This window comes from Myotis davidii, unplaced genomic scaffold, assembly GCF_000327345.1.
Source record: "Myotis davidii unplaced genomic scaffold, ASM32734v1 scaffold267, whole genome shotgun sequence".
Taxonomy (NCBI): domain Eukaryota; kingdom Metazoa; phylum Chordata; class Mammalia; order Chiroptera; family Vespertilionidae; genus Myotis; species Myotis davidii.
In genome coordinates this window covers 960,705-973,942 of record NW_006297747.1, presented here as the reverse complement: position 1 = coordinate 973,942, position 13,238 = coordinate 960,705, and the positions used below count along the sequence as shown (strand labels likewise).

At 47.3% G+C, this 13,238-nt stretch overlaps 1 protein-coding gene across 6 annotated transcripts in view; it reads left to right on the top strand.

Annotated features, from left to right (window-relative positions):
• The window catches only part of LOC102774146 (ankyrin repeat and sterile alpha motif domain-containing protein 1B-like), a 71,553-nt gene that overhangs the window by 51,341 nt on the left and 6,974 nt on the right, over nucleotides 1-13,238 (top strand). For all 6 annotated transcript variants that reach the window (XM_006773341.2, XM_006773340.2, XM_006773339.2 and 3 more), the window contains one exon: nucleotides 1,183-1,320. In XM_006773341.2, coding sequence (XP_006773404.1) covers nucleotides 1,183-1,320 — 138 coding nt within the window. The remainder of the gene's footprint in view (nucleotides 1-1,182; nucleotides 1,321-13,238) is intronic.

Sequence of the window (13,238 nt, the reverse complement as noted above, 5' to 3'; positions counted from 1 at the left end):
TTCCCAATCAGGACACATGCCCAGATTGCAGGCTTGATCCCCAGTGGTAAGCGTGTACACAGTGTCACACCCAATACCCCAACTCAAACAAGGCATCCAAGGCCCAAATAGTGCAGTGTGGTCTTTCCTTCTTCCCACCCCTACACCTTAGCCTGCACAGAGTCAAGAGACAGCACCTTGCCCTAGCTGGTTTGGCTCAGTGGATAGAGCGTCAACCTGCAGACTAATGGGTCCCAGGTTCAATTCCAGTCAAGGGCACATGCCCAGGTTGCAAGCTTGATCCCCATTGGGGAGCATGCAGGAGACAGCCAATCAATGATTTTTTCTCATCATTGATATTTCTATCTCTCTCTCCCTCTCCTTTCCTCTCTGAAATCAATAAAAAAAAAATTTTTTAAGAGAGAGAGACAGCCCCTTGATACTTCCGCCTGCCTGCTGCCTTCTTCTGCACCAACCTTGGCCCTGGGGCAGGAGGGGCAGGGAGCAGACAGGGGTGGGACGATGGTGCGGATCAGCCTCCTTGGGGCAGAGTTCCTCCCAGTGTGCAGACCAGGGCAGGAGGAGGCCGCCCTGCTTATCCACAGGTGCCCGTGGGGAATGGAGACAGGAAAGTGATTAGCAATGACTCTTTATAAAGAAGCGGCTGCCACCCCAACTGCTTCTGTGCGCAGCACCTGGTGAGCACCGCTGCTCTAGGATGTGACTATTTTAGGTTGTTTTTAATTAAACGAACACATGCCTTCCAGACCTGGCATACACTTACCTGTGGAGAGTGTGTTGGATCACTTTGAAGGTTTCTGGTCTAGAACATTCTAGGAAGGGAGAAAGCGGCTGCTTCTCTGGTCATTTGCCTTGGTTCTAAAATATACTGGTTTGTGCCCTGGCTGGTTTGGCTCAGTGGATAGAGCATCCACCTGTGGACTGAAGGGTCCCAAGTTCAATTCCCACCAAGGGCACCTTCCTTAGTTGCAGGCTCCCAGCCCTGGTCGAGAGCATGTGGGAAACAACCAATCGATGTGTCTCTCTCACATCGGTGTTTCTATGTTTCTCCCTCTCCTTTCCACTCTCTCTAAAATTCAGTGGAAAAAATATCCTTGAGTGAGGATTTTGAAAAAATAATAATAAAATAAAATATGCTGGTTTGCAAAGGAAAGCAATGGTCATTCATGTCATTTCTTCCAGAACATAATTGCTGAGCATGAAATTCGTAACATCTCCTGTGCCGCCCAGGACCCGGAAGACCTCTCCACGTTTGCTTACATCACAAAAGATTTGAAGTCCAATCACCACTATTGTCACGTGTTTACCGCCTTCGATGTGGTGAGTAGCTGCCCTCTACGGGCAGTTTAAATCTTTTCCCAAATGTACCTGGAATGTCTTGAAAGCCCAAGTTGCCATTAAGCTACTTGGCATGTTTACCCAAAATTAAGGTATACCTAGTATAAGGTATTGTGCAGACTCAGTTTTCCTGAGTTTTTTCTGTATCACTCCACTTCTACCTGGTATCGAAAAGGTCGTTGCTCAACTACTAACTTCACTTTTCAGATTTGACGAATCCCTTTCTTTCTCTGGTATCAAAATATAGGAAATGTCTTCCAGCCTCCTGTTCCTTCACTGTGCCTGTCCGTTTCTCTGGTTGCTGTTTCTAAATAGTAGAACATAATAGTCTGGGTTTGTTTGGACAAAAAATAAATGTCAGTGCCTCATACAATATCTGTGGTTTTCTATTTTGAATAGCAGTCAAATTAGACACCCACAAAAATATTTGGGAACACCAACATTTGGCCCATTGGCTTAGTCCAGTGGTTCTCAACCTTCTGGCCCTTTAAATACAGTTCCTCGCCCTGACCGGTTTGGCTCAGTGGATAGAGCGTCGGCCTGCGGACTCAAGGGTCCCGGGTTTGATTCCGGTCAAGGGCATGTACCTTGGTTGCGGACCCAGACCCAGTGGGGAGTGTGCAGGAGGCAGCTGATTGATGTTTCTAACTCTCTATCCTTCTCCCTTCCTCTCTGTAAAGCCAATAAAATATATTTTTTAAAAAAAACAAAAACAAAAACAAAAAAAAATAAAATAAATACAGTTCCTCATATTGTGAGCCAACCATAAAATTATTTTCATTGCTACTTCATAACTGTAATGTTGCTACTGTTATGAATCGTAATGTAAATATCTGATCTGCAGGATGGTCTTAGGTGACCCCTGTGAAAGGGTCGTTCGACCATCAAAGGGGTCGCGACCCACAGGTTGAGAACCGCTGGCTTAGTCGGAAGTTAGTCTTATAATGATGCCCTCATGGTGTTGTATCTCTTAGAGTCCTATTTGTTATTAGGTCTAAAAACTAACCCATATATTACAAACTTGGAAAATGAAAACAATTCTAGAAAACAACAAGTGTTCCCATAATACACACACATCTTCAAGATGGTACAAATTGAATGGCATTCTGCATTTGAAGCAGATAGAACAGATATGGCTGTAACCAGAAATACTTCAGAATCAGGAGAATTCTAAAATGTCACTTTAATTTGACAGTTCTTCTCTGTTCAGTGTGTTTGAAATATACATAAAGAATTGTATCAACCCTAGCCCATTCGGCTCAGTGGATAGAGCGTCAGCCTGCAGAATGAAGGTTCCCGGGTAAGATTCCAGTCAAGGGCATGTGCCCGGGTTGCGGGCTTAATCCTCAGTAGGGGGCGTGCAGGAGGCAGCCGATCAATGATTCTCTCTCATCATTGATGTTTCTGTCTCTCTCTCCCTCTCCCTTTCTCTCTGAAATCAATAAAAATATATTTTTAAATGGTTTCTTACCCCCAAAAAAGAAATTACATCGATACTGCAGGGTAATATATTCTTGGGAGTTCAATGTCAGGGATAAGACTTCTTGAAACAGTCTGTTTGAGTTCTGCCAACCATGCATGGACCACACACCACCACAATGCAAAATTTACACCATTCTAAGGTATGTCAGACTCTAAGGTAGATCATTCTAAGATATGATCCAGAGCATGGATCACTCTGCATGTGGCTCACTCCTTTCAGTTTTTGAGGCTTGAATGTTCATGTGCCTTTAAACAATTCCCTCTATTTTAGGAGCCCTTTTGTACTAGGAGACTAGCATAAAAGTTACATGTGGTAACAGTAAGGGCTGCAAAGCAAAGCCCTCAAAGGCAGCTCCTAATATCTCTGGATGTGTTTCTTTGCATGGAATCAACCGTGATGATTAAAGTCATTTCAGGAGTAGGTTTCTGGTGACGTAAGCATATTCTTGTGAAATGCGGTTGTCTCTTTAAGCAGCAAAACTCCATCCTATCCACCTATATTTTGGTTTGCAGGAAACCCCTTTCCCTGTGGCAGTCGGACTGCTGTCACGGAAAGAACAGGCAGGTCAGAGTTCACACCCCCTACAGCTCCCCATTCCCTGGTCTTAGACAAGCTGTAGGACTTTCCTGAGTTGATCTCCTTGGTATCTAAAACGGGTCCAAGGATTTACACCTCATAGGTTTTCATGGGGATAGAAATGAAGGAACATTGTAGAGTGCCTCATAAATAATAGGTGTTAGACGTGAGCTCCATTTCCACCTGTCTGCTCTCCTCGCCCGCCGACATTACCACTGACAGACAGCCTGGCCCCTTTTTCTGCTAAGAGACATAAGATAGAGTTGCCGGAAGTGTATTTATGGTCCAAAGTTTTCCCATTGCCCTTGTAAAAGAAATGAAAGAATAGGAAGCAATACATAAATAAAACAGGACTCATAGAAAACATCGACTCTGCAGGCCTCATATTGGCGTATTGCCTCCATTTGTTTTCACTGAATGTCAACATTAATATTCCGGTACTTTTTAGGGTGAAGTCCAGCCTTTCCTAAAATATTGGAACATTTTTTTCTAATTTAAAAATATTTAATTTGCCTTCATAAGAGTATCCAAACGTTATTCTACATTTGAACTAAAAATGATACCCATGGACCATCTGCCCCCTTGAGGTTTTTAACTATATGTGTGCGCGACACGAGAATACTGGGATGAAACATGGGGAAAAAGTAGTTTAGTGTTTCGTTTTAAGATCAACGTGATATCCCTGATCCATTTGGAAATCGTGTGGAGAATGGCTTCGTCTTCTATGTCTTCGTCCAGATGTTTGACTTCATGTAGATATTCACTAGCTTAGGATTCCAGTATCAGCTCCAAATGATTTTCATCTCCCACCACAAAACCACCGTTTCAGTCCTCTGAACAGTTTGTCTGACTTCAAAAATAGTAACAGAGGCCACCAGCCTTGACCTGGGCCTTTGAGCGATTCTGAGATGCAACAAGCTTTGCTGGAGCTAAAATAAGCCTCTTTGAGCATGGATTTTGTATCTTTATGTAGGGCAGCTCCATATCCAGTCCAGTCTTGAAGCCTTAAAATTCTTTTGATACGAGTCAGTCCTCTGGGCTGCCCAAATGGCAAAGAAGGGAGGGAAGAATGGAGGGAGGGAGGAAAGAGAGATAGAGAAAGAAAGAGGGGAGGAGGAGAAAGAAGGAAAGAAAGAAAAGAAAAAAGAAAAGAGGCAGGGATGGGATGGAGAGAGAGGGAAGCAAGAGAGGAAAGAAAATACTTTGAGTATACATTTAATCTTTTAGCTGACAGGTATGAATACATATACATTTTTCATTGCAAAGTTATTGCCACTTTGACCTTATAGGTGTTTTATGGGTCACACGATGCTTTTGAGTGTCTGCTACCGTCAAGAAAATGTGGTGGCCCCTAGGATGCTTCCAGTTCATGGAGAGTTAGATTTGAAATTCAGAGCATTTTCCCACAGAGATCCTGTGACCTGGGAAGGGAGGCCCAAGCCCCCTACAAGAGCTAGCATGTGAGCTGAACGTACTTCACTCATTCTGGGGCATGGCCGAGCCTCGTGTGCTCAGACTCCGGGGCAGGGGGTGCAGTGTGCGTGCCGCTTCCCAAGTGCTTTCGTTAGGCAGCCTTTTGGGGAGAGCACCTGCAGGGGTGGCGTCCTGCAGAACACACCTCAGTAAGTGTTATACCTACTGATCTCTAAGCCTGTTCCCATTTCTTAGACTCTGTGCTCCATTCCGCTTGTGGTATTTTCCGTTTTAGATGACAGGTGGATGAAAAGACTAGAGCGAAGATGGCACGGGGGTTCCCAAGACAAAAAGCGAGCACCTCCCCACAGCACGCACCAGGCCTGCTTTGCCTTCTAGACTCGCAGTCTGTGGCAGCTGATTTCCATTCACATGTCTAACCTGCTGGGCCCGGAGCAGACCGCATAGAACAAAAGGCTTCCCACCTTCCCGGCAGGGGAAACTTAGGGGAAGAGGGAGCAGTAGGATTGGGTAGAAACGAAGCGGGTGTTATGAGACTAGACGTGTGGGGTTCAAAACATGGGTTCAGCAATGCTCTCTGCCCCTCTCATCTCAAACTAATGAAGGGGTGTTCCCTGCTGCTAGGATTACAGGGGGTTGGGGGGCTGAGGATTTCAGTGGCCACCAGATCCCAAGGCTGCAGTGATCATCCTTCGAAGGCCACCATAGGTAAGGGACATATATATATAATGTATGTATATTACTCACTCGGTTAGTCCAATTTCTAAGTCATAGAATCGAGGTAGGTAGATCAGAGAGACTTTGATGCATTCTCTGCGGGAGTATTGGGTCTATTTTAAAAAACTGGGAAGGACCCCATTCAATAGTTTTAAAACAGGCGAGGTTGTTTTTTAAACTTTGTTCATAGCCAGCATTAAAGCCGTGAGTGTTGCTAGACCCTCGCTAATTCTCACCTCTCTATAAAGAGGATGTCTGCAGTCTTTCATAGTTTAACCATGCCTATTTTTCTCTTACTTGCAACTCCCAAACCCTGTAACCTTCAGTGGTCAGCCTAACAAATGGCCAGCCCACTGGGACGTGGGGGTGAGCCATGGCACCACCTGCAAACAGGGCCTGGGTTCTGCCTGGAAAACAGTTCCCAGCCCTCTCTGCGAAAGAATGAGGGGGCGCTAAACCCCAAGGTGGCAGGTAAAGAACAAATAAGACTCTTTCGAGCCTGATTTTTCTCACGCTTTTAATTATCAAAACGGAAAGGCTTAGCCTGATGATGATAAAATTATCCATCTTCATTTGAATAAAGTTCAAAATGTACAAAGAAGGAAATTCATCCACAGTCCCCATGCGCCGTAGTAACCACTGGTAACACGCGGACACATCGTACCTCTGTTTCCCACGCAGGTGGACAGATGCCACCCAGTTTTGTATGTATACATATGTTTTCGCTTACAGTCTTTTCTCTAGTTTTTTTAACTATGACTCAGTTTTCCTTTGAAAGGGCTGCCCCATGTTCCACGTCGAGGCTCTATGCAGAGCACTTAGTCAGACCCCTACTAATGAAAAATGTTAAACGCTAAATTATAAATTTATAACTATAATGAAGTAATTAAACTAGGACAATGAGAAAACCTATACTCACAAAAAACAAAGGAGTCTGTTTTTATTGTAAGAAACCTGAAGGGTTGCCAGAAACTAAAATGGAATCTTTTTTCTTTATTAAGGTATTACATATGTGTCCTTATCTCCCCATTGCTCCCCCCACACACACCCCTCCCACACACACACACACACTCATGCCTTCAACCCCCCTGGTGTCTGTCCATTGATTAAACTTATATGCATGCATACAAGTCCTTTGGTTGATCTCTGCCCCTTACCCCCACCCTCCCCATCCCCTACCTTCCCTTTGAGGTTTCACGATCTGATCTGATGCTTCTGTCTCTGGATCTGTTTTTGTCGTCGTCTGCTGTGGTTTTCCTAACACAACCTCAGTACTTGGGTTCTCACTAGGAAAGAATTCAGAGCAAGACCAAACTGTAAGAAAATCTTTATTTAGTAAATTACAAAGGTAGACGAAGTCATTCCTGGAAGAAATGGGCTTCGGGAATAAGTGATGGCAGTAAAAGAAGGGCCCTTGGAGCTTGGGAGTGAGGAAGCTCATGGTAAAGTGCCTGGGGCTGGGCAGGGGAGGGAGAGGGAAAAGGGGAAGGCGTGGCCATGCTCCCGGATCTGTTTTTGTCGTCGTCTGCTGTGGTTTTCCTAACACAACCTCAGTACTTGGGTTCTCACTAGGAAAGAATTCAGAGCAAGACCAAACTGTAAGAAAATCTTTATTTAGTAAATTACAAAGGTAGACGAAGTCATTCCTGGAAGAAATGGGCTTCGGGAATAAGTGATGGCAGTAAAAGAAGGGCCCTTGGAGCTTGGGAGTGAGGAAGCTAATGGTAAAGTGCCCGGGCTCGTCTGGGGAGGGAGAGGGAAAAGGGGACGGTGTGGCCATGCTCCCAAAGGGAGAGCTCTGGGGCCTCCATCCTCAGGGTTTTAAGGGTGGAGATTTTAGGGACGGTCCCAGGGAAAGATCTCCACAGAATATTCAGCTGCTTTCCAGGTGTGTCCTTGCAGGGCTGTGGTCTCCCCTGTATTGATTGGCCGGCGCCAGGGCAGGGGGTTATTATTCCATGCAGCTGGTCCTGACCTCAGGCTTGGCTGGTTTCCTTGCTTATCTCGGCCTGGAGCTGAAATACAACTTGAGGCCCACTGTTATCTCCAGGGAGGAAAGGTCAGGGGGTCCAAACCACATGCCCAGCCATATGCTAGGGGAGGAAAAGTCACCCTGGGGGCGAGGTCCCACCCGACAATTGATTTTCCATTGCCAGGCACCTGGGGCTTTTCACCCTGGTGACCTTCTGTACCTGGCCCATTGTCCTTGCTCTGCTCTCCTCTGTCCAACTGCCTACAGCAAGTACAGCGTGTGACTAGGACACAGGAGGACAAAGGGGGGGCAGGAATCTCTCTGTCTCTCTATAAGCCTCTCCTGCCCTTCCGCCCACCCCCCACATCCCCATCATTCAGCAAACACTTCCTGGGCCCTTACTGCAGGCCAGGCCACAGGGACTGAGCCCTGACGGGGGGAGGCGGGGGTCAGCCCGCACCCATGGGGATGTTCAACTGCAGTCCTGCCTGCCTTATGGGCCCACGGCAAATACAAGCAGCCCACACAGTCTCCAATTTGCAAAACAAAAACAAGGTTGCATCCCTGGATTATAATCAGGATCTATCCTTAAAGTAGGATGGCTCCTCGGCTTCCTCTACTGTAGCAATTCTTCATCCACCGAGTAAAGTTCCTTGTGCGGGGAGGGAAGGTCAGTGCTTCAGTGGGCACTTGTCCCCATTAACCCCTTCCCCGGCAGAAACGTGTATACACGTTTTCACAAAATGTTCTTTTTTCAGTCGTCGACGAGAATACTCGTCTAAAAACTTTACCTTCAAAACCAGCTACATACGTACCATTCTAAATAATTTCATCTAGAAACTTTCTGAGGAAATACTATTCTTAACCACAAAAATGGGAAGAAAAAATAATTACAAACTGTTTTCATAACCAACATCGAAAATACTATATAGAACCAAAATAAAAAAATTAGTCTGAAAAAGAAACGTTTTCAACAAAAAAATTATTGGGGAAGGGGTTAAATCATGACTCAGAGCCTCTGCTGGACACAGTGTTGCCTCAGGTAGGACCTGCAGGGTGAGAACCCCTGTGCTGGTGGCTCGTGTCCAGTCACAAAGGACACCCTTTGCTGTTGGCTGCCTCTCCACTGGTCCTGACATGAGACCCAGGCAACTCGCATGCCCTACCCCAACCCAGATGCATCAATCTCCTGGAGCTTCTGGGTTTAATGTTTTCAAGTGGTCTTTTTTTTTTTTTTTTACAGTTTGCAGAAGTCTTTCAGCTTAAGCGTTTTCATCATAGAAGCTTCTTCCCTCAGCTTCCTCATTCTAGGTACCAGAAGCTTTGTCTCTTTGTTATGGGGTGGAGCCACAACATTAGTAACAAAGGAACAGAATTTCCGGAGGATGAGGCCCAGAAATCAGGATTTTAAAAAGATTCCCAGGTGATTCTAATGTGCAGCCAAGGTTGAGAACCACTGTTCTAAGCTGTAGTGGCCAAGGGCAGGGCCTGCCAGAACTCCTGGACTCCAACCCCAGCTCAGCCAGGTGCTGGCTTCATGAACAAGTTATTTAACCCGTTCTAAGCTTCATTATCCCACAGGCAAAACAGGAATAATAATAGCCCATGGCACGGGGCTGTCGGGATTAAATGAGTCTGCCTGTAGAGCACAGTAAATAATTTTGTCTGGTATGGTCATTAAGTAACTGTTGCTTTAAGTGATTCTCAGAACAACCCAGTGAGGTAGGCACTGCGTATGTCATTATCCCCGTTTTAAAATAAGGAAATTGAGGCTCAGCGCATGCTCTTCCCAGTAATCACCCCCCACACCTGCACCAAACACCCCCGTACCAAACACGCACACACCTGGGCCGCCTACTTTCCTGGGTGGTCCATGGAAGGTAGAAAATACTCAAGGCCAATTGCCAGAGTAAGTGTGACTCTGGAAAGGCCAACGCAGGAATTTTCCAAGAAGCGAGGAGGGGCAGAGGGAGCCACGGTCGGAGACAGCTGAGTCTCAACATTGGAGAGACGGGAGGTTAGTGAGTTTGCATTTATACCCAAGGGAGGTAGTAACTGTGCCACCTAAAAGGCCCTGCTCCAGCCCTGTGGCCCGTGGCCTGTGGGAAGGGACACCTTAGTGTTTGCTGTGCCCTGTGACCAGGATGGGTTGAGGCGTCAGCCACTCCCTGCAGCCAGGGCTGGAGCGAGTCTCAGGACTGGCCTCCTGTGGCCGCACACAGTTCACCCCACCCAGCTCTGAGACTGAGGCGCCCCCTCCCGCTGCTTGGATGAGGGTCCCACCAGCCTTCTTCTTTACTGCATGGTGCTCCAGTGACCTGTGGGTGCTTACACACCACCCCAAAAGTTGATGGCAGAAAACAACATCCTTTCAAAAAATAGATATTTATATGGATTTCAGAGAGCAAGAGAGAGGGAGAGAGAGATAGAAACCTCAATGATTAGAGAGGATCATTGACCAGCTGCCCCTGGCACACCCCCTACTGGGGATCGAGCCTGCCTCCCCACCCCCGCCCCGCCCCCCTCTGCCCTCGGAATGTGTCCTGGCCAGGAATCGAACCATGATCTCCTGATTCATACATAGGTTGATGCTCAGCCAATGAGCCACGCTAGCCGGCTACAACATCCGTTTTATTATGTTTACAATTTCGTGAGTCAGGAATCTGGGCAGAACACGGCAGTTCTGCTCTGCCTGACAATACCAGAGGCCTCTGCGGGGGTGGCTCAGGTGGCTGCAGGTGCTGGGGCAGCTGGACAGGGGACATCTGTCTGAGCCTGAGCTCCTCCCCGTGTGGCGTCTCCTGCAGCTCCAATGTCGGGGGGACTCCTCCCCTCGTTATGTTGAGCCTGGGCCAGGATGGCTGCTGTTGATCCCCAGGCAGCCTCCCCACAGCCAGCTCCCAGCGTTGCAATCTCAGGTGTTCAGACGTCTTACCTGTAGCTGGTGGCCCTCAGAGCAAGTGTTCCCAGAGGCCCAGGCGGAAGCTGCCAGACTCCCTACAATGTAATCTTAAAAGGCCAGTGTGTACTTCCTGCTGCATCCTGCTATCTGGGAGCCAGCAAAGCCCATTCAGATTCTAGGAGGCGGAGGAGCAGCTGTAACCGCTGAGCGGGGAAGTGGCAGCCGGCTTGGAGACCAGTGACCGCACGGGGAGGGCTAGGAACATGGGCTTTGTTTGAGTCACAAACATCAGTTCATACCACAGCTTGGTAACCTTCTAGCTGGGTGATGTCAGGCCAGTGACTTAACCTCTCTGAGCTTCAATTTTTTTTATCTATAAAATAAGGATAGTGATATTCTACCACAGATGCTTATGGCAATGTTACAGAAGACCAGAGAAAACCCAAGCACCGCTTAGAGAAATGGAGTTACACTTTATTATTATTGCACAGAGAAAAATGTCTTCCAAATTCTGAGCAAACAAAGGAAGAAGCATTCTCTTTTTATATCTTTTCAGGCTTTGGTGTATGTTACTTTTGCAGATAACTTGTAACCTTGAGTACATATTATATCTAACAAACACCTGGCATGAGAATATTATCAGTGTCAACGTATCAGCCCCTTCCATTAGCTGGCTAGCTTGCAAGGTCAGACAGTTAAGTTTTTATCTTTTTCTATTATTCAAACTAAAACAGCTATTTTACAGAATAAGGGACTATCTGAAAATAACGGAGTTTACAATGACAGTTTATAGGACAAGGGACTATCTAACAATAGCAGAGAATTTCAAACAGCAGTGGTTTTTTTGTTGTTGTTTTGATATTACAGTTACTATGCTGAGTTTTATATATGTGTGTTTATATATATATTACTTAGCATAATGCTCTCCAGTTCCATCCATCCTGTTGCAAATGGTAAGAGTTCCTTCTTTTTTATAGCAGCATAGTATTCCATCGTGTAGATGTACCACAGTTTTCTAATCCATTCATCTACTGATGGGCACTTAGGCTTCAAAGAGCAGTTTTTATACAAGGTGGAGGTTACTATGCTTCAGTAAGACTTAAATGAGATCATTGTCGGACTATGCACAGTGCCTAATACCAGCTGAGTTCTCCCTGTGTAGTAGGCACACTATGTGGAGTGATAACATAGTAGTGTTACTCCTCTGGTTTGCCATTTTGCTATTCCTTCATTCTGCCAGCATCTGCTAGGTGCCTGCAGTGTGCCAGGCACATTCTCAGGCTCAGGCCTCCCCACAGGGGCAAGGACAACATGTTGCAAGCAGAGACCAGTTGGGCTTTCAGGTTTTTAATTAGTTCCTGGTGTTAGAAAGCGGTGTCAGTGGGCTAGCCAGTGCCAGCCGGCATTGTTGGGGAAGCAAGGGCTTGTCACCTACACCTCTCGGCTATTTCAACATTATCTTTGGCCTCATCCCAGTAGACTCTTCTCTCTCCCCTTTTTAAGTGGTGGTGGGGGGGGGGGGGGGTGCGGGCTGTTACTAAGGAGAAGCAGGAGAAATGAGTCTGCCCTCCCCACCCCCGGGTCAGAGTGTGTCCCAGGTCCCATCTGACCAGCGTGTGTCCGCTCAGGGCCCTGGCATGTTGGTGGCACAGCACTCAGCATGCCACCAGCTGCTCCTTGCACCGCGCACCCATGGGCCCTCCCTGACCTCCGGAATCCATACCTCACACACTGAGAAGAGAAAGCACAGGAAAGGTAACAATGCCCTGTATCCGATACATAATCATGGAAGAAGCGCTCTGCAAAGCATTCTAAAATAAAGCAGAAAGCAAGACGTCAGGGAGAAATGCAGGCCAAACTAGGAGAGGCCATTTGCCAGGCAACCTCCGCCCCACAGTCTGGTCTCCGTGTCTTTATTCGAGCAGCTTTCTAACACCAGGAACTAATTAAAAACGAAGGGGCAGAGCTTCTGACCCAGCACTTTTCGCAACCTTTACACGTCCCATAATAGGCCTGTGGAAAATCGCACTTGCTCAAGTGACCATCTTTGACTTTCACGTGAAGACACGGGAGCTTTAAGGAGCTCCCACTTGGAGGAACTTGTTTTTAGGTTAGTGATAAAGGAGTTCACACTCACGAAGCTCGCTGTTCCCGCATCTGAAAGCTGATGGCGTGGAATCCCGGAATCGCCGGCTTCCCCTGACTGACCCAGAGCACAGATGTCTGCTACGTATCCCTGACAGCTGGACTTCAACCATCTCCATGGGAGACGACCAAGTCCAAGAGCCCACGGCTTCCTGCGGAGACTACAGAAGCCAGCAGCCCCAGTCCGCCTTTCCGAGCCCAGGAGTGTAGGCAGTGGGAGGCTCAGCCCTCCTCCACTATCATGTGTTGGTGCCTTACTCATTTTCCAGTCTGACTCATCCTTGGAGGCAAACGGGCTCAGTGTTCATTGCAGGAAGTGCCTGGCCGGCTGTGTGAGGTTCACCGTCTCCAAGCAGCCCACACCTGTCCTGTGGGGCCATCGTTTCCCAGCAGGTAGCTCCAAGGAGAAGACATTCCCTGTCAAATTAACTCTCGCACCCAAAGGCGTTTCTCCCGTTCGGGTCTAAGACCGAGCCAGTCTGGCATTGGTCGGAAATGTGGTCGATCCAGAAACCCATGGCCCTTCCACGTGGCTTCTGAAAGCCGTCCTGCATTGCCCACTACGTCTCATCAAGTGGGATCAGCACCGAACAGTCCTGAGACTCATGGGAACTAAGTTATTCTCTGTGCTCAACTGGGGGGAACGGGGGAGGAAGAGGAAGGGGAGATAG